The sequence below is a fragment of the Poromitra crassiceps genome (assembly GCF_964638095.1).
Source record: "Poromitra crassiceps genome assembly, chromosome: 1".
Lineage (NCBI taxonomy): Eukaryota > Metazoa > Chordata > Actinopteri > Beryciformes > Melamphaidae > Poromitra > Poromitra crassiceps.
Genome location: NC_139623.1, coordinates 36,501,472 through 36,521,310, shown reverse-complemented (window position 1 = coordinate 36,521,310; position 19,839 = coordinate 36,501,472). Strand labels below are relative to the sequence as shown.

The 19,839-nt window shown below is 42.6% G+C and overlaps 1 protein-coding gene across 1 annotated transcript in view; it reads left to right on the top strand.

The window, feature by feature from the left end:
- The window catches only part of mtbp (MDM2 binding protein), a 108,782-nt gene that overhangs the window by 48,305 nt on the left and 40,638 nt on the right, over positions 1-19,839 (top strand). Inside the window, exons 10-13 of the mRNA XM_083634804.1 lie at positions 5,766-5,832; positions 6,096-6,213; positions 9,556-9,735; positions 19,321-19,434. Of these exons, the coding sequence (XP_083490930.1) occupies positions 5,766-5,832; positions 6,096-6,213; positions 9,556-9,735; positions 19,321-19,434 (479 nt within the window). The remainder of the gene's footprint in view (positions 1-5,765; positions 5,833-6,095; positions 6,214-9,555; positions 9,736-19,320; positions 19,435-19,839) is intronic.

Below are 19,839 nucleotides of genomic sequence, written 5' to 3'. Positions count from 1 at the left end.
TTATAGCCTACCACATGGGTCAAGAAATGTGGCGAAAACACAGCTCAGTGTTCAGGGTTCAGTGGCTCGAAAGTGGACATGTTTGGAGAGAAGCCGTGCGCTGCTCGCGCTGTGAGGAAAAAAATGTCGCACCGCACGAGTGCCCGACGGAGCTAGCGAATAACCACGCCCAACAAATTTACGTCATTTGACGCGCACGCCCCTCGCTCCACCCACGCGCCCTTCACGGCAGGGTGAGCATAATTCCCCCTTAACCCGGCTGAGTGTTAAACCCATCAGTTCACCTATCCTGCATGGGTGTGGCCTGAGCAGTCACTGCTTTGGCCTTCAGCTCTCTTCCACCAAATGGCACCACAACACCCCCTTTTAAGCCACCTCCACCACATCTGCTCTTGAACACAGCTCAAAGATTCATGTCACTGCTGCACAGACTTACCCAGCCAGAATGACCCGATGTGAACGCAAACCAAACAGCATACCAAGTCACCAACCTGCCAAGCAAAAATACTTACAGAAGGTACGGACGAGCCCCCAATTTATGTTACGACCCGGTCTAGGGTCAGGCTGCAACATAAAATGCACACAGAAACCAGATGTAAAATGTAACAAACTGCACAATTTTATTGCGAGGCATCAAACATGGGTTACATTAACAGTGCAAATTTGGTAAAACGGATTGAAGCAATGGCTCAGGGTGAACATTAGCCAAAACTCACACTAAATACCATCCACAAACAAACTAAGGACAAAACAAATGAAAGAAAAGACAATAATAAACCTACCTCCCTCAACTAAACCAAAACCAGGAGAAAACATGAAATTAAAAGGCCCATTCACCCCTACAGCTTCAGATAAGCTATGTGGCTAAGGACTAAGCTGTTTACAACACGCCAGAGCACACTGGTTGGAGGCGTGAGGGGAAAGACCAGCAGCAACACCACTCAGTTACTGCTGGGCTCCCCACCATCTTGCAGAATCCAGGGAGTTTTAAAGGCAGTGTGCTGCGGGGTCGACCAATCCACAGCCACCACCGGCCAATCATAGCTGATTGCCATCACCTGTAGAACAAAGATCCACTCACAACAAGAGCTCTCACTCAGCACACATCTAAACCACATGCATACAGGGAATTAACAAGAAACATAAGGGAATACAATACAAATACGGCCTAAGGCCGTAACATATGCCAGTGATGGATTCAGTCCTCCCCAATCAGTAACGACTTTGCGATCAGACAACACGGGAGGCGCTGCCCATTTTTCAAACCGCTCTCTCATCTGTGCTATGACCTGTCACTCATTCAATTTCAACCCGCCTTCAAAACCAGCAGTGGCTGTGAACTGGCACAGACTCACTTACTGTATGTAGTATGCGAAGTGCAGCGATTCAACGTAATATTTGAGTATGGGGAGAGACTAGTCTGTTAGTAACTCCTTTAAAGGATGGCTTTACCGATAATCAACCCACTTTGTATCATATAATCTCGGTATTATAAGCACATGGGCAGTGTTTACCTCTCTCTCTGTTTACCTCACGGAGAAAAATCCTCCTGCAGAAACTCTGCCCCCGCCAGCTGCAAGTCATTAAGGCTCGTTAAGACTCTTGATGGATTCTCCGTGGATGTGCGCATACTTAAAAAATAAACAATAACAGCCGCCCTCGGAGCAGATTCTGCCTCTCGAGCAGAACTTCCGCAGCTCCGTTGTGATGTAAAACGCGTCACAACGGAGCGCTTTGCCAGAGGAGGAAATGGGAGATCTCCATGAGGAAAACAGAAGTGCCTTTTAGCTCATTCATGGCCAGTTTAGGACTGCCAATATTTAGCACAGGCCAAAGATTTTCATAATTGTTGGTCATCTTTCAAGACCCACAGTAAATTATCTATTAGCACCAGAATGATTTGCAATACCTCAAAATGAAGATGTACGTCTCTGGGTTCACCAGGAAAAAAAAAGTGAGCTTTTAGCATGTTCTGTACTCTACTTATAGCCATTTATATACACCCTGTTTTCACCAAAAAGGTCTCTCTGAGAAAAGAAATTGCAGAAAATGGCATTTTTGTACAGCACACAATCTCAGGCAGAACTCGCTCTCAATTCTTTTATTTTGAACTGTATTGACATCAGACATGTAAATATTATTCGTTATGACACAAATGACAAAAAAAATATATATATATATATATATATACATGAAGTGCTTTACATTCAACAATACAGTTTACTCAGTGTGAGTGAGTGTGCAGACAGACACACAGACAGACAGACAGACACACACACACACACACACACACACACACAGAGAGAGAGGGAGTTCTGTCCATCGCACCTCCTTCCAAGGGAACACTATTGATCGCCCCGCAAATTAGCATAGGAGAGGAACACCCATCTGGTCTGAGATCAGCGTCTAGCCTCCTCTGCTTCGCATCGTTTTCCTCCTCTCGTTCGAGCTGGGACGAATGCTGCGACACAGGAACGGGTCCGGCTTGGCTTTGGGACCAGGCGCTGGAACCGGATCGATCATGTTCGTCACGGGTTTGACTACTGCGAACAACTCAATCCAGGTTCGCCCTGCAGCAAGGCGAGCAGTGCAGTGCGCCGAGGGGCGTTTCAATGGCGTTTCTCCTCTCTACAAGGAAGCGCGTTTCTCTGTTTTTCCTCCTGCTCATTTCAAACAACAGCTGCGGTATGTGTTTGTTCACGTGTTGTCGGCTTGACTTTGAGGCAGGGACCTGATACCATGTCACAGGCTGGGGAAGTGTTTGAACTACGCGCTGCACTAATAAAAACAAAAACACGTCAAACACGTCATTGGCGGGGAGGGCTATTTCTGATAACACGTCAAAGACGTCTTTGGCGGTGAATGAGTTTTAAACATGAACTCTGGATCATGTCCGGCTAGAGAGAACAGGATATTTTCAGGTTTTGCCTTTCTAAACATGAGGGGTCTTTGTTAAGAAACAACTGGATATGAGCCGTTTTTTCTGCCAGTGGGCGGGGGGGGGGGGGGGGGGGGCGCGGTAGCATGTATCAAAAACAAGAAATGTGATAGGAAACAGCTTTAGCTATGAGGCAGTCAAAATAGTGGTCGCACCATCGTCAATCACTGTGGGTGATTTATTTTACAAGTGGCAACTAGTCATATCTGACTAGTTTTAAATGTATTTCTCCCCACAAAAGTTTGATAGCCTATCAGTCAGTCAGCTCCTATCCTCTACGCAGTGGGGAGGCACACAACACTGCCTGCTGATAGAATTGGCTGCATCACGTTAGCGACAAATCTGGAGACTTCAAAAAGCATGCCTTTTTAACGGAGTCTATTCCAACGAGGGGTGGCAATGTGCCAAAAATTAGCGCTTCGCCTTGCTACATAAAGCAGCCCAGTCAAAATAGTGGTCGGACTGTCGTCAATCACTGTGGGTGATTTATTTATAAGTGGCATTTCAAGTCATATCTGACTAGTTTTCAATGTATTTCTCCCCACAAAAGTTAGGCTTTTTCTGACATGGGAGCAAGCAAGCAGCGCAGCAGCATCCCTCCTGATGCACTGGACCTGGCTGCCTGCAACTGCAGTCAAGCCAGCCCTCACCTCGGAAAGCACGGTCATTCTAGCCCCCACTTAACAAATCAAGCCGTTTTTGCAGCACTTGAGGAAACCATGAGTTTGCTCGTTGATATAAGCGATTGCCCGAATGATTCATTAATTAATAAACTAGCGAACGTGAAGTGAGTCACGAAGAGCCACACCTGCCCACTACGGATATGCGGATAATGACCTGCCACTGTTAAACATGAGCCACGATTGCGTGGAAGCGGATCTTATACCGGTGGTCGAGGTAGATAAGATACGGAGTCGCGGGAGTGCGCATAGGCCGGCTAATTGTTGTTTAACATGCAGGCCAACCGGCTAGGTGCAGGTTATAATATGGATTCCACTGCATGTTAAGAAGTGGCTAGAGAGAGAAGGTAAACACTGCCCAGGTGCTTATCGTGCATCGTGTTAGTAACTCCTTTAATATGGTATTGTTCCTTCACTTCTAAGTATAGAGTTCTGTCTTGTTATTAACTCCTTTAATATGGTATTGTTCCTTCACTTCTAAGTATAGAGTTCTGTCTTGTTAGTAACTCCTTTAATATGGTATTGTTCCTTCACTTCTAAGTATAGAGTTCTGTCTTGTTAGTAACTCCTTTAATATGGTATTGTTCCTTCACTTCTAAGTATAGAGTTCTGTCTTGTTGGTAACTCCTTTAATATGGTATTGTTCCTTCACTTCTAAGTATAGAGTTCTGTCTTGTTAGTAACTCCTTTAATATGGTATTGTTCCTTCACTTCTAAGTATAGAGTTCTGTCTTGTTAGTAACTCCTTTAATATGGTATTGTTCCTTCACTTCTAAGTTTAGAGTTCTGTCTTGTTAGTAACTCCTTTAATATGGTATTGTTCCTTCACTTCTAAGTATAGAGTTCTGTCTGTTAGTAACTCCTTTAATATGGTATTGTTCCTTCACTTCTAAGTATAGAGTTCTCTCTTGTTAGTAACTCCTTTAATATGGTATTGTTCATTCACTTCTAAGTATAGAGTTCTGTTATTTCTAACAGATTGTTGTTGTTGTAATGTTTACATAAACAGGAAATAAAGCTCTCAAAAATATATTTCCTTGTCATCCATATAAGAGCCAGAATGATTTTGGAATGATTACCTGATCAAAATGTGGCAATAAACTTATAAATTTCAGCAAAGCCAACAAAAAATAAAGGCATAATTCTAACACAAAAAGCATTAACATTTCAGCATCCAAATAGACACCCCTTGTTTGGGCATGAGCTCATTGAGTAAATAGACAAAAAAAAAAAAAATTATATTAACTGATAGACCGACAGCAATAACCGAACAACGACGTTAGCGACGGTTAATCGATTAACGGTTAACCGTTGACATCCCTAGTTCCTTCACTTCTAAGTATAGAGTTCTGTCTGTTAGTAACTCCTTTAATATGGTATTGTTCCTTCACTTCTAAGTATAGAGTTCTCTCTTGTTAGTAACTCCTTTAATATGGTATTGTTCCTTCACTTCTAACTATAGAGGTCTGTCTTGTTAGTAACTCCTTTAATATGGTATTGTTCCTTCACTTCTAAGTATAGAGTTCTGTCTTGTTAGTAACTCCTTTAATATGGTATTGTTCCTTCACTTCTAAGTATAGAGTTCTGTCTTGTTAGTAACTCCTTTAATATGGTATTGTTCCTTCACTTCTAACTATAGAGGTCTGTCTTGTTAGTAACTCCTTTAATATGGTATTGTTCCTTCACTTCTAACTATAGAGGTCTGTCTTGTTAGTAACTCCTTTAATATGGTATTGTTCCTTCACTTCTAAGTATAGAGTTCTCTCTTGTTAGTAACTCATTTAATATGGTATTGTTCCTTCACTTCTAACTGTAGAGGTCTGTCTGTTAGTAACTCCTTTAATATGGTATTGTTCCTTCACTTTTAACTATAGAGGTCTGTCTGTTAGTACCTCCTTTAATATGGTATTGTTCCTTCACTTCTAACTATAGAGGTCTGTCTGTTAGTAACTCCTTTAATATGGTATTTTTCCTTCACTTCTAACTATAGAGGTCTGTCTGTTAGTAACTCCTTTAATATGGTATTGTTCCTTCACTTCTAACTATAGAGGTCTGTCTGTTAGTAACTCCTTTAATATGGTATTTTTCCTTCACTTCTAACTATAGAGGTCTGTCTGGTTATATTGTTCCTTCACTTCTTACTATAGAGGTCTGTCTGGGAAGTCATTGAAAGCTACGCTACTCTTGGACCAGCTCAGATCACTGCAAGGAAAGGTAACTGCACCCCCAATTTAAAATATTGAAAAACATTTGACTCATAAGGTTATAATTTCCAACTAAGAAACGGGCAACTTAGTAAATGATTTGCAATTGTATTGGCCTTTTTGAGTAAATTATTCGATTCTCAATCAAATGACACATGGAACTTTATTGAAAGTTTAAAGTAGTAGATTTGATAAAGATCAATAATGAATGTGATTGCTTGATGGATTGTGTGTGTGTGTGTGTGTGTGTGTGTGTGTGTGTGTGTCCTCCAGGTGGGAGCGTTGTTCTGCCTCTCCTGTATAATCACCCCCATAGCCCAGCCTCCAGCCAGCCAACTCTGCTCGCAGCGCTGGAGAGAGTCTCTGGCCAGGAGACCCAAGTCATTGCCTGGTAAGACACAATTTAGGCCCGTGTTAAATAGGTCCTCAGCCTTAACTTAGGCCCGTGTTAAATGTCTCCTCCGCCTTAACTTAGGCCCGTGTTAAATGGGTCCTCAGCCTTAAAGGAGAATTTCGTTTTTTTACACCACGGTCCTCATTTCCAGCTTAAAATATGTTTTACTCACCCAAATACCTTTGGTTTCATTCGGATGCCCACAGAAGATCTGTCGCACCGAGTACACTCCTCAAACAGGCTATAACGGGAGCATACGGGGCAAGCTCCATGCACTCTGTAAATAACACTTTTTCTGTCACGCCGCGGTCCATATCCTCATTATATGATACATAAATACACGTGAGGCTGTTTGTACGCCTCCGGGCTGTTCAGGTCTCCTCATACGGGGTCTATGAACTGTGAGAGTTACAGCGTCCACATGAACACCACCAATCACCATTTATTCTCGGCCGTGCAGCGGCTTGTTCGTCCTGCTGTCCCTCTCTCTCCTCGTCCGCTCTTGATTTTCAGCCAACTCTTCAAGCATATACTCTGGCTCAAATCGATAAGGGCGGCCATCGTTTCACAAAATCTTCTAGTTGTTGTGAACAAGACAATAAACACGAGGGGAATGTCTCCTGTAACTTCAGAGCAGCCGGTGTGGAAACTCTCACGAGACTTGAACGGGACGAACGAGATTTGGATTCACAGGTATTCGAGGTATGAGGAGACCAGAACAGCCCGGAGGTACAAACCTGGTACAAACAGCCTCACGTGTATTTATGTATCATATAATGAGGATATGGACCGCGGCGTGACAGAAAAAGTGTTATTTACAGAGCACATGGAGCTTGCCCCGTATGCTCCCGTTATAGCCTGTTTGAGGAGTGTACTCGGTGCGACAGATCTTCTGTGGGCATCCGAATGAAACCAAAGGTATTTGGGTGAGTAAAACATCATATTTTAAGCTGGAAATTAGGACCGTGGTGTAAAAAAACAAAATTCTCCTTTAACTTATGCCTGTGTTAAATGGGTCCTCAGCCTTAACTTATGCCTGTGTTAAATGGGTCCTCAGCCTTAACTTATGCCTGTGTTAAATGAGTCCTCAGCCTTAACTTATGCCCGTGTTAAAGGCCCAATCCGTCAAAACTCACTATTACTGACGCCGGTGGCCGTTAGTGTAACTGCAGGCAGCGTGTGAACGAGCTGACGCGCGGGCACCATACTCGCACGCGCACAAGCAGTTGCCTGGCAACAGCAGAGCTGTTAGTTGCTTTGTAACGTTAACTCATAAAAGTCACTTGAAAACGGCAACCTGGACAATTTATCGGTCAGATCAGCCTCGAGATGGCCAGGAAGGATTCTGGATGAATTAGGGGACGTTATTGTGGCATGTTTGGTCGTGTTTTGGCTTGCGTTGGCTGCGGGCAAGTCGATACTCATGTTAGCAAAAGCCAGGAAATAGCCTGCTCCCCCTGTATGTACGGTAATGCCTGGAGTTGACCAAACTGAACCAAACTGAACAATCAAACAATGTTTCATAAGCATAACAGTAACGTTAGGCATATTTAGGACTGTTAAATTCATTATCCACACAAGACGGTAACGTTATTAGTGGGGCTGGTGGTAATTTCTATAAATGTAAATTAATATTAGTTAGCCGCGATTAGCATCAAGCTAACATTACTAGTATGTGCAGTCCCACTGCAGTCAGAGCCTGCTGGCTGCGGGAAGTGGATACTCATGTTAGCACAAGCCAGGAAATAGCCTGCTCCCCCTGTATGTACGGTAGCCTACCGTCAAACAATGTACCGTAAGCATAACAGACAGTAGGCTAACGATAGGCATATTTCCGACTGTTAGATTCATTATCAACACAAGACAGTAACGTTATTAGTGGGGCTGGTGGTAATTTCTATAAATATAGCTAAATCTATTAGTTAACCGCGTATAGCATCAAGCTAACGAATCACCACCGCAGCTAAATGCAGTCAAACAATAATGTTCCATGACCATAAGCATAACGGTAGTAACGTTAGGGTTGCATTACTTCACACAAGACGGTAATGTTAGCAGAGTTTCTGACCAGGTGGTCAGATACTTGTACTACGGAGTGACAGTAAAAAATCTTGAATCTTGAAAATCCATTAGCAAGCAGCTAACGTTATCTGGTCAAAACCACATTACACTAGCTACAAGCAGCAAGTTCCCTTCATGAACCGAAAACACAGTCCTCCTGACTCTAGTTTCCCCCCGATGTCGGTCACATTGCTGCTGTCTGGCCAGACGGGCTTCATTAGATAAATATTTATTTATTTAGTCTGGACTTTTTCTGGAGTCTGTGTTTGTTGTTTCCTTTAGCTAGCAGCTAGCGACGAGCGTAACGTTAAAAGCTACTTCAGCCATTTCCTGTTAGCGTCTAGGACAAGGGGCAAGCTCGACGTGAACGCGCGAGACGTCACATCCTCTAGCTGTGGCGGGAGATGCTATCCACTTCGAAACTGCGGTTTTCCATGTATCTTCTGAACGGCTGGTCGGAGAGAAACGCCCCTGGTCGCCATTTTTAAGTGACGTCAAGGCGCATTCACTCAGTGCCAATAATAAACACTTTGTGCACATTTATTTCTCGCCAAAACCAACGGAATGGGCCTTTAAATGGGTCCTCAGCCTTAACTTATGCCTGTGTTAAATGGGTCCTCGGCCTTAACTTATGCCCGTGTTAAATAGAGCTGGGTATTGGTTCAAATTTCAAGAATCGATTCGATTCGATTCACAAGGTTGCGAATCGATTCATTTCGATTCGATTCGATTCGATTGGGATTCGATCAATTTCAATATTGATTTGGTTAGTGATACCAAAACGTGTTTTTTGAGCTGTACCCTGAATTACATGACTGTCCAGTTATGTAACACAGGGGTTCCCAACCAGCCAAGTAGATACATGGGGAAAAAAAGTTGCAGACCTGTTGTCAATTTTAATGGTTTTAGTTACACATATATTTACTCACCAGGTGGTGACAAAGGGTAAATAACAGCCTTTTTATCTGTCAATAAAGACACTTTCACAATTATGCACAGTGATTTGATTTCAGCCTATATAATTTCTAAAAGTAGATATTAATGATCAAACATTTCCATTCATGTAGCCTACAGTATTTATGTTTTTGTTTCAACTACAAACATAAATAAACGTCAACTTGAAACTATGTTTCAACTACCACACACAGCATAATATTTTAGCCTGTTTATTAAAAAAAAAAAAAAATCCTCCCCTCTTTTTTTAAGAAGAATATTTCCTAGTACCAACTGTGGATTAACTCTTTACTTCCCACTGTCCCTCCTGGCTCTGTCCTCCAGTGCCTGAGGTGGAGGTGAAAGGTGAGAGCGCCCACTTCTTCCTGTTAGTCCAGGGCTCAGAGGACTCTGGGAGAGGAGCCTGCAGGGTTAAGATGTTACACTCAGCCAATCAGATCAATGGAGCAGCTGCCATGGCAACAGTCACCGGGTTGTTGAGAGAGAAGTCTCTGTCATCATCAGGTAAAGTGTGTTGTATTGTTGAGTGTGTGTGTTTATGTGGTTGCTATGTTAGCTGCAATGAATTATATTGTCATTGTGAATGAGTTGGTGTCACTTTAAATTGCTGCAATGTAAACCCTTAAATCTCAGCATATTTGGCCTGTGTGTGTGTGTGAGAGAGAGAGAGAGAGAGAGAGAGATACTGTATGATGACCTCCAAGCAAATACCTTTATCTTAGTCCCCTCCTACTGATGTTGTAGTTTTTTTATCAAGTTTCCAGAACACACCATTATTTTATCAACATTTAGAGGGTTAGGAATTTCCAGCTGTCGTTTTTTGTCTGCAAAATTGTGAATTGTTAAAAAGCCTCGAAGCGTCCTGTTCTCTTGTAGCAGCTCCTAAGCCAGATTGTAATGGAAGCCCTTCCAGCTTCATTGACAGAAGTGTTCTGTCTAGGAGTGTCCTTGTACTGTCCATCAAGCTAGCTACATATGTTACCAAAGCTGATAGGCTCCCACACTACCGGCCATCCTGACTTCAAACACTTCCTTTTTTAGGGGTACATCTCTCTGCCTCTGGATATGAGTGAATAGATGTAGGGATGCACGATAATTATCGGACCGATAAATTATCGGCAGATATGGCCATTTTGCGTTATTATTTATTATTCCGATAATGGCCTTTTTCCAATCAATTTTATTTTATTTATTCCCCGCCCACCCCCCGATTTCTTTATCCCATTTTTATCCCCCGTTAGTGCTAATTTTAATTTATTTATCCTGGTTGCTGCTCCACCCTCTGTCAATCTGGAGCTACCATGCTGCTTCCTCCGAGACATGGGCAGTAGCCAGCCGCTTCTTTTTACCTGACAGGGGAAGCTTCACCGGTAGGACATAGCACGTGGGAGGATCACGCTATTCCAATGAGTTCCCCTCCCTCCGAACAGGCGCCCCGAACGACCAGAGGAGGCACCACTTCAGCGACCAGGATATTGCATGTTTTTGGTGAGGGGTTCCTATATGAAGGAAACCCCCAGGGGGCATGCGGAGAACATGCAAACTCCACACAGAAAGGCTCACTCGAGGACATGCGGACGGGCACGCATTCCTTCAGCGCTCACAACGTCCCAGGTGGGAATCGAACCCAGGACCTTCTAGCTGGCCAAATATGGCTGAAGCCAGTATGTTGCTGTTTTTCACAGTTTCAGATGATCACAACGCTATTGCAATTTACAATCCATGTCCCGCACGGGTTCCGAGAGGAGGGGAAACGTCTAAGCTGGCATTACGCGGTTAAACCAAACCTGGCGATGATGCAGCGGACTTGTTTGTTGTTATACGTTAGCTATTGTCATTAGCGAGTGTTTTTGTTTTTTGTTTTTTTTTAGCCTTTATTTAACCAGGTTTGTCCCATTGAGATCAAAGATCTCTTTTACAAGAGAGACCTGGCCAAGAAACAGCAGCAACACAAAGTTACAACAAACAAACACATAAACACATACAATTGAAAAACATTAAAATGATCAAATAAAACATTTGCATACAGACAGCCTGTTCTCAAGAGATTTTACCATAGCCTTAAAACCATTTAAGGTTACTAAGCTATTAAGTTTAAGATCAGACTGCAGACTGTTCCATGCGGTGGGTGCAGAGAACCTAAAAGCTTTCTTCCCCAATTCAGTTCGGACTTTGGGAACAGAAAATTGTAGAGTGTCCTGAGAACGAAGATTGTAATTCCCACATTTGAAGCTTAAAAGTGACGACAGGTAGGTAGGAACTTTGCCAATAATGGCTTTGTAAATTAAGACATACCAATGACTGAGGCGGCGTGTACATAAAGCAGGCCAATTCACTTTTGAATACAATGCACAATGATGAGTAAGAGATCCACAGTTTGTAATGAACCTCAAAGCCCCATGATACACACTGTCCAGCATGTGGAGACACTGAGCAGTGGCATTCATATATAGCACATCGCCATAGTCAAGAACAGGTAGAAAGGTAGACTCCACCAGTTTTTTCTTCACAAAAAAAGAAAAGCAAGACTTGTTTCTAAAGTAAAATCCTAATAAAACTTTCAGCTTCTTTGAAGCATACTGAATATGCGCCTTAAAAGACAAGCGGTCATCAATTAAAAACCCAAGGTATTTGAAAGTAGATACCAACTCAATTTCTTTACCATTTCTGGTGACAATTTTATCACTCAATGCTGATCTTACTGTATTTGTTGTTTGTATGTGTTAGTTCACATAGTGCGGCCTACACGTCAGGCTCCCCCGCTTGGCAGACAAACCGCTTGTGATCAAACAGCCCCGCAAAAGCACTTCATACTCACAGAGCTGGTATAAACATATAGAAACTAATGGAAACCCCTTTACCCAAAATGAAACATCCAGGGATGGTGTCTTTAACCCGCTAACGTTAAGCTAACCGCGCTAGCCGGGAGTCCCACTATAAACCAAAGGGACCTTGGAGTTGAGCTAGCTACTGCAGCTGCTGGGCAGAGCCATCTTTTTGGAGACCAGTCACGCACATTACATAAAAAGCATCAGTCAACATCACATAGTGTCTTTTCTTTAATCTGGTGGCAAAAAATTTCAGTAAAAAGTGAAACGACACAGATGGTTTATAGTGCCTGCCCCATTCACTGGACCCAGGCTACCATTCACTGAGAACTGGCACCAATGCAAAATTTGAACAGATCAGTAACATGGCAATAAGAGTCTAAATTACTATGCCTTTTGTCATTGGGTTTCATCTGCAGACTAAGCAGTCATTAGCTTTCGGTTCTATAAAAGCCTTTATTTTTGTATTGACTACAGTGGGCAACAGAAATAGGGAATGTATGAGGCCCGTCCTGAAATTCCATTAATTCGAAAGTCCGCAGGTGGGCGCACGTCAGGTCCGGAAGTGACGACACGTACATTGGCTCCAATGTAAAAATGAGCCGACTTCTCTCTCGTTCTGTGTCTTAACACGTTCACTGCCAACGACGTATTACTCCGTCAAAAAAAATCCAACGGTTCACTGCCAATGACGTATTACTCCGTCAAAAAAAATGATTTTTTTTTTTTGACCGTGGGATGTGCATCTAACCCTTTTACATCTCTTATATAATTATTGGAACCACCGAACGTTTACAACCCATTCCACCGACCCACTAAGTGGCGACAGTGCTCTCCTGACTAGAGGAAGGCAAGCATTTTCATGAGAATGGCTTCCTCGAAGCCATTCTCATGAAAATGGATTGGCGAAAACGCTTTCGTTTTCGCGGCCGCTGCAGCCAAGAAGAACGCCCACGGAGGGAGGAGTTGGAAGCAGAGGGGGGTTTCCTGCTGTTATGGAGGAAATTACTGTTCAAAACTATTGTTTAGATGTCTGACGTCTTACTGATGCCAAAAATGAATGGTTAAAGTGACTGTTCTATCGAATTTCACAAAAAGCCGTTTATCTCTGAATAATTTTTCAGACGCTGAAACCATGCTGTATTCAACTGCTAATGCTTACATAACTACTAACTCTACAAACTAACTCTTTTAGACAGAGAAAGCACACATTCTATTAGTTCTTTTGAGATATTGTGTGTTCACAAAATCTTAGCAGAAAAGAATCCTCGGGTCTTGAAAGATGAGCCAGAATCCTCAAAAAAACCCTCTGGCAGAACCTACCTACAGTAAAAAAAAACGGCTGGCAGTGAATGTGTTAAATAAACATTTTCCGAATGAGCTTATGGTCTGAATAAACAATTTCAAGTCTTTTTCATGCTCTCCTGGGCTCCGTTTTCTAAATTATGGTCCCATTTCGAGTAAAAGAGCCGATAAAAATTATAACTTTGGGGTCGGGATTTTCTTTGATTGACACCAGCCACAGCAAACCAGATGATCCCAACCAGTTGCCAAGGCAGGCTAGCTAGCTAGCTAGCAACTTAGCCAGAGATTAAAAGTAAAATAACAGAAACAGCGTTACCTTTATGATATTTTAATGATGTTAGTAGACACACGTAACAGTATAGATCCCCGTTATGAGGCCTGTTGATCAAAAGAACACCTAAACGCTATATCGAAATCGGGTTTTAGTGGACGGGCAGCGACCATACAAGTTGGGGCTTCAGAGCTGATCTGCGGCTAGCTATCTAGCAACGTAGTAACAGTATAGATCCCCGTTAGAGGTCTGTTGATCAAAAGAACACCTAACGCTATACCGTTATGTAATGTGACTTGTGACATGATCACATTTCAATAAATATAACGTTTTTGCACATTTGAATGCTGCTGGTCGTTTAATGCTGTATATAATGGACATTTAAAGCTGATACACAATTGTGTTGAGGTAATTCCGCAAAGCTCAGTTAAAAATATAACGTGTAACAGTTAAAACAATCAAATGTAAATTTTTCACAGCAATACAGTCCAGCCCATGGTGAGCTAATTGTTTGAATTATATTGAAATATATTTGCATGGTGTAGCAGACGTTACAATAATATGACAATATAAGCCAGTTACCCTAGCTAGAGAGAGTAATTTCAGCCCAACAGATATCACCATATTTAATTTCAATAAATATTAAGCATTCATTGATTGAAGCAGACTGCTGGTTTCTCCGTCGTCATGTCCTCTGGTCCAATCTTCGGTTCGTAGTTTGTGTTCACTCGACATCAACAATCTTATACATGATAATATACAACAAGGCTAGCTTTGTTGACAATGTTTATTGACAAAAGCATTAAAACAAGCAAATATAACAATATTCTCTGGTCACTGGCACTAGCTACAACTTGTTCAAAGCAAATCTCTCATGTCAGCATTTGGCTTGTGTGTTATTGCAATTTCCTATTTTGAAACAACTGATCAGCAGTAACATGTAGTTTAGCGTTAATCTCAGGAGAACAGAATATTATAGCTTTGATCTTCACAAATCATGATCCTCTGTTGTGTGTCCCATCTGGTACTGGACGGCGGCTACCCCTGGAAGAAATGAATTAGACACTGTTAATCACTGTATAACGTTAACGTTTGCTTACCCAACACTACGTGCGATTGGTAAATACTGTAAATGCAGAGGTGGATAAACTATCCAGAGGAGTTGAACCCCCTTGTTCCCCCTCATTGATTGATAGTTGATAGAACGTTAGCTAGATATATAACGCTATAGCTGGTAGATCATATGAGTATGCTTTGAGTCTGCCTCATCTCAAAGAGGTAACCTAGGTAAACAGAACTTTGTTTTCTGTCTACGTCCGAATCTGTGCAGCATGCAATACTGTTTAACGTTGTATAACGTTAACTTATGCTACTCTAGTCTAACATCCTCCTGTAATGACAAATGGACATGTAGCTAGCGTTAATGTCATGCTATGCAATTAGCGTTACGTTAGAAAATAAGATTACCTCGATTTTGTGGAAGATGCAAGCGGCAGGCTGGTGACGCCGCGCCAGGTCTGGAGGAAATAATACTCTGGTTTTTCTTCGGGCTACTGTATTCACTGTGAGAGCAATGGAGCAAGGCTAGCAATAGCAACTAACGTTAGCAACATTTGTTAGCCAAGCTAACGGCTAGCAGGGAAAATAACATGAACAAGATGGATGCCGCGGCGGAGGAAACCCTCCCCCGAGTCCCGTCCACGCTCACGCCCCTTCCTGTTTTCCCGGCTCCAGGTTTGAACAGATTTCCCACAATGCAACAGGAAAATCCATTCATCCAATCAAACGAAATCAAACAATATCGGGAAATGAGCTTCATTTTGCCGTGTCAAAAACATATAGGTGGTCCATATATTGTACTGTCAATGATTGACTATAATTGAGTGATACACTTTATTAACACGTTCACTGCCGTCGACGAGTTAACTCGTCAAACAGAAACCAACCGTTGACTGCCGTCGACGAGTTAACTCGTCAAAAAAAAAAAAAAAAAAAAAATTGACGGTGGGACGTGGATCAAACCCTTTTACGTCTCCTATAAAAAATATGGGAGCCACCGAACGTGTACAACCCATTCCACCGACCCACTAAGTGGCGACAGTGCTCTCCAGACTAGAGAAAGCGAGCCAAAACTGCAGGGAAAAGCGTGAGGAAACCATTCTCATACTGTAGAATGGGTTGGCGAAAACGCTTTCGCGCTGGCGCACAACGGTGGCGCACAACGGTGGGGGGTTCCAAAAATAGACTGGGTGGAACACACTTTGAAACACGCAGCATAAAGCCCAGAATCGCAAAAGCTTCATCAAAGCTCTCAACCGAAACCCCAAGAAACGAGCGAGCCCATCCAGACTCGCCCGACGAGGGGCAGCCAGGCAGCAGACAGGCAGCAGAAACTCGCTTGTGACACACTCGCTGCAGCCACGGAGGGAGGAGGAGAACACACACGGAGGGAGGAGTTTGAAGGAGAGGGGGGTTTCCTGCTGTTATGGAGGAAATTACTGTTCAAAACTATTGTTTAGATGTCTGACGTCTTACTGATGCCAAAAATAAATGGTTAAAGTGACTGTTCTATCGAATTTCACAAAAAGGCATTTTTCTCACCTTTCATTTTCAGACCCTGAAACCATGCTGTATTCAACTGCTAATGCCTACATAACTACCGTAAATTCCGGACTATAAGCCGCGGCTTTTTCCCCGTTTTTTGGCCCTGCGGCTTATATAACGGCTTATCTATGGATTTTTTCAGAAAAAAATAAAAATAAAAATCTCTCTTCTTTAGCACTCTTTCTAACTATAAATCCACTTCTGTTTTAATTTCCTCTCTTGCCCTCTTTTCACCACACCGCGGACACTGTGTGCACTGTAAAAAAAAACAAAGGTGGTGTTGTGTTATGTTGTTTTGTTGAAATGTTAATACGGTAAATGGGAGCTTCCTCAAACAGCCATCTCTTTCCCGACAATCCCCTCTGTGCATGAACCCTTACATATGGTAATTACGGTAAGCAGAAAAAAATAAAAATCTCTCTTCTTTAGCACTCTTTCTAACTATAAATCCACTTCTGTTTTAATTTCCTCTCTTGCCCTCTTTTCACCACACCGCGGACACTGTGTGCACTGTAAAAAAAAACAAAGGTGGTGTTCTGTTATGTTGTTTTGTTGAAATGTTAATACGGTAAATGGGAGCTTCCTCAAACAGCCATCTCTTTCCCGACAATCCCCTCTGTGCATGAACCCTTACATATGGTAATTACGGTAAGCAAACGGCCACTCGGTGACCTCCAAAATCGATGGATTTTACAGGTTACACAGCTTCATCAGCACATTTTATGTGCATTGCTTTGCTGCTTGTTTTTTTTATTATTTTTTTGTAAAGCACCTTGAATTGCCTTTGTGTATGAAAGGTGCTATATAAATAAAATTTGACTTGACTTGACATCATTTGGCGGAAATCAACCGGTTACTCCTACCGGTTCAAAGTTCATTACAGTAGCAGACCGGAATCACAACAAGAGGAGCAGTAGCAGCAAAGGGTCGTGCACTACCGGTAACTCTCTCTCACTCACCATGGGGAAGAAACGCAGAAATTCACACGACGCAGCTTTCAAGTTGAAAGCAGTCAATCTCGCATTAAAAGACGGAAATCGAGCAGCAGCACGTACCCTTGGCATCAACGAGTCAATGGTGAGGCGTTGGAAGGGGCAGCAGGAGGAACTGTCTCAGTGCAAAAAGACCAAAAAGTCCTTCAGAGGTCATAAAAGCAGATGGCCCGAACTTGAAGATTCCCTTGAAGATTGGGTGTTGACCCAGAGAGCAGACGGCCGAGGTGTTTCCACCGTGCAGATCCGACTGAAGGCCAAAGCAGTCGCCACCGAAATGAAAATTGAACATTTCAGAGGTGGCCCATCTTGGTGCTTCCGATTCATGAGACGAAAGGGACTGTCCGTCAGGGCGAGAACTACTGTGTGCCAACAACTCCCTCCCGACTACCAGGAGAAAATCACAAACTTCGGCGAATTCACACAAAGGAAGATCACGGAATATTATAGGAGTGTGAAAACATCCACAATCACCAACGGGTTCCGAAAGGCTGGACTGCTGCGGGATGAAGAGGATGACGCCGCCACAGCTGGCGCTGAGGGCCGTCAGAGGCTTCAGAGGCTGTTCGATGCCGACACCGACAGTGACGAAGAGGAGTTCGTTGGTTTTGAGAGTGACAATGAAGGAGAGAGGAGAGTGGTTGACGAAGCCACCCTGAACCTGTTCGTTTCCGACACTGAAGATGAGGACTTTGGTGGTTTCGGTACGCAGGAAGAAGAGGAAGACGAGGATTAGTGACTTGACTTCTCTGGTTACAGCCGTTTGCTGCACCTTCACCTAAAAGATGAAGACAAGGATTAATGACTTTTCTGGTAGGCTCACTACTGTTGACTGATTGTTTTATTATTGTTTTACAGTTATTTTGTTTACAGCCGTGACTGCACCTTATCCTGTGTGATATAGCCTATTGTTGTGTGATTTTGTCTGGGGATTAGTGACCTGACTTTTGTTTTGTTTTGTTGAAATGTTAATAAATGGGAGCTTCCCCAAACAGCCATCTCTTTCCCGACAATCCCCTCTGTGCACGAACCCTTACATATGGTAATTAAACATTAAAACACAATAAAAAAAAAAAAAAAAAAAAAAAACATTAAAACACCCGCGGCTTATAGTCCGGTGCGGCTTATATATGTAACAAACAGGCAATTTTGCTGCTGCGGCTTATACACCGGTGCGCCTTATAGTCTGGAATTTACGGTACTAACTCTACAAACTAACTCTTTTAGACAGAGAAAGCACACATTCTATTAGTTCTTTTGAGATATTTTGTGTTCACAAAATCCTAACAGAAAAGAATCCTCGGCTCTTGAAAGATGAGCCAGAATCCTAAAAAAAAAACCTTGGCAGAAGCTACCTACAGTAAAAAAAAAACTGTTGGCAGTGAATGTGTTAAAATAATCATATCAGAAGTGTTCTTTGTTTTGTATTCAGTGATGTCAGTTAGATTTGGTTAGGTCAGAGACTACAGGTATGCTCACTACATCTGGCTTTTTTTTAACCCCAGGTTAAAATACAGGTTAAGAACTTAAAACTAATTATATATATTCTTTATTATAATAATTATCGGAATATCGTATCGGTTATCGGCCAGGAGAAGCAGATATTTATCGTTATCGTATCGGTTGAAAAAAATCCATATCGTGCATCCCTAAATAGATGGGTGGATATCTGGATATCAGTGAATAGATGGGTGGATCTGTGGATTTATCGATATGAGTGAATAGAGAGGCAAAGTGAACGTCACTTCTTCCGCAATTTATTTTCCCATAGACATTTCGTAAAATGCATAAAAAAATAGTTTTACTTGGTCAAACCAAATGGTTCAGCTATTTTTATTATTGGGAGAGACCATAGAACATTTCACTCCGACCAAAAAACCAAAAAAACATTGAACAAATATTTTCTTTATACACGCATTTTTTTTCTGCTACTAAGATCTAAGGTCAAACTTCTACTCTAAATAATATGCAAATATGGTGGTGTTAAAGAGAATGGAATATTATCCTAGCATACTCTGGATGTCTAGAAGAAAATGATCTAATACTCTGGAAGTCTGTTTTAACCTATTCCCTTCTTCTACGCATCCAGGAAGAGATGTTGGCAACAGTCTCCGCCACATGTCCTGTTTCCATGGAGACGGCCTGCTGAAGAGAGAGAGGAGGCTGACCCAGGTCCAGACACTGGTACTCAAAGAATGTCTCCGTAAGTACCGTATTTAAAGAGCCCAAATGGAAAACAAAGCACAGTTCATGACATGGTTTTGGCAAAAACAAGGTAAAAATGGGAGTTCTACAAGTTCAACGTATGCCCCAAGGAAGATGAGAAAGCATTTGAGTAGGGAATGATGATGGGTCGATTTCTCACAGACATCATTCTTGTGAAATCGGCTTTAGCTCAGGAGGTAGAGCGGGTCGGCCAATGACGCAAGGGTTGGCGGTTCGATCCCCGCTCCCTCCCAGCTGCTGTCGTTGTGTCCTTGGGCAAGACACTTAACCCTCCTTGCTCCCGATGGTGTGTAGGCACCCTGCGTGGCAGCCTGCCGCCATCGGTGTATGAATGGGTGAATGTAGACTACCTACTGATTGTAAAGCGCTTTGGATAAAAGCG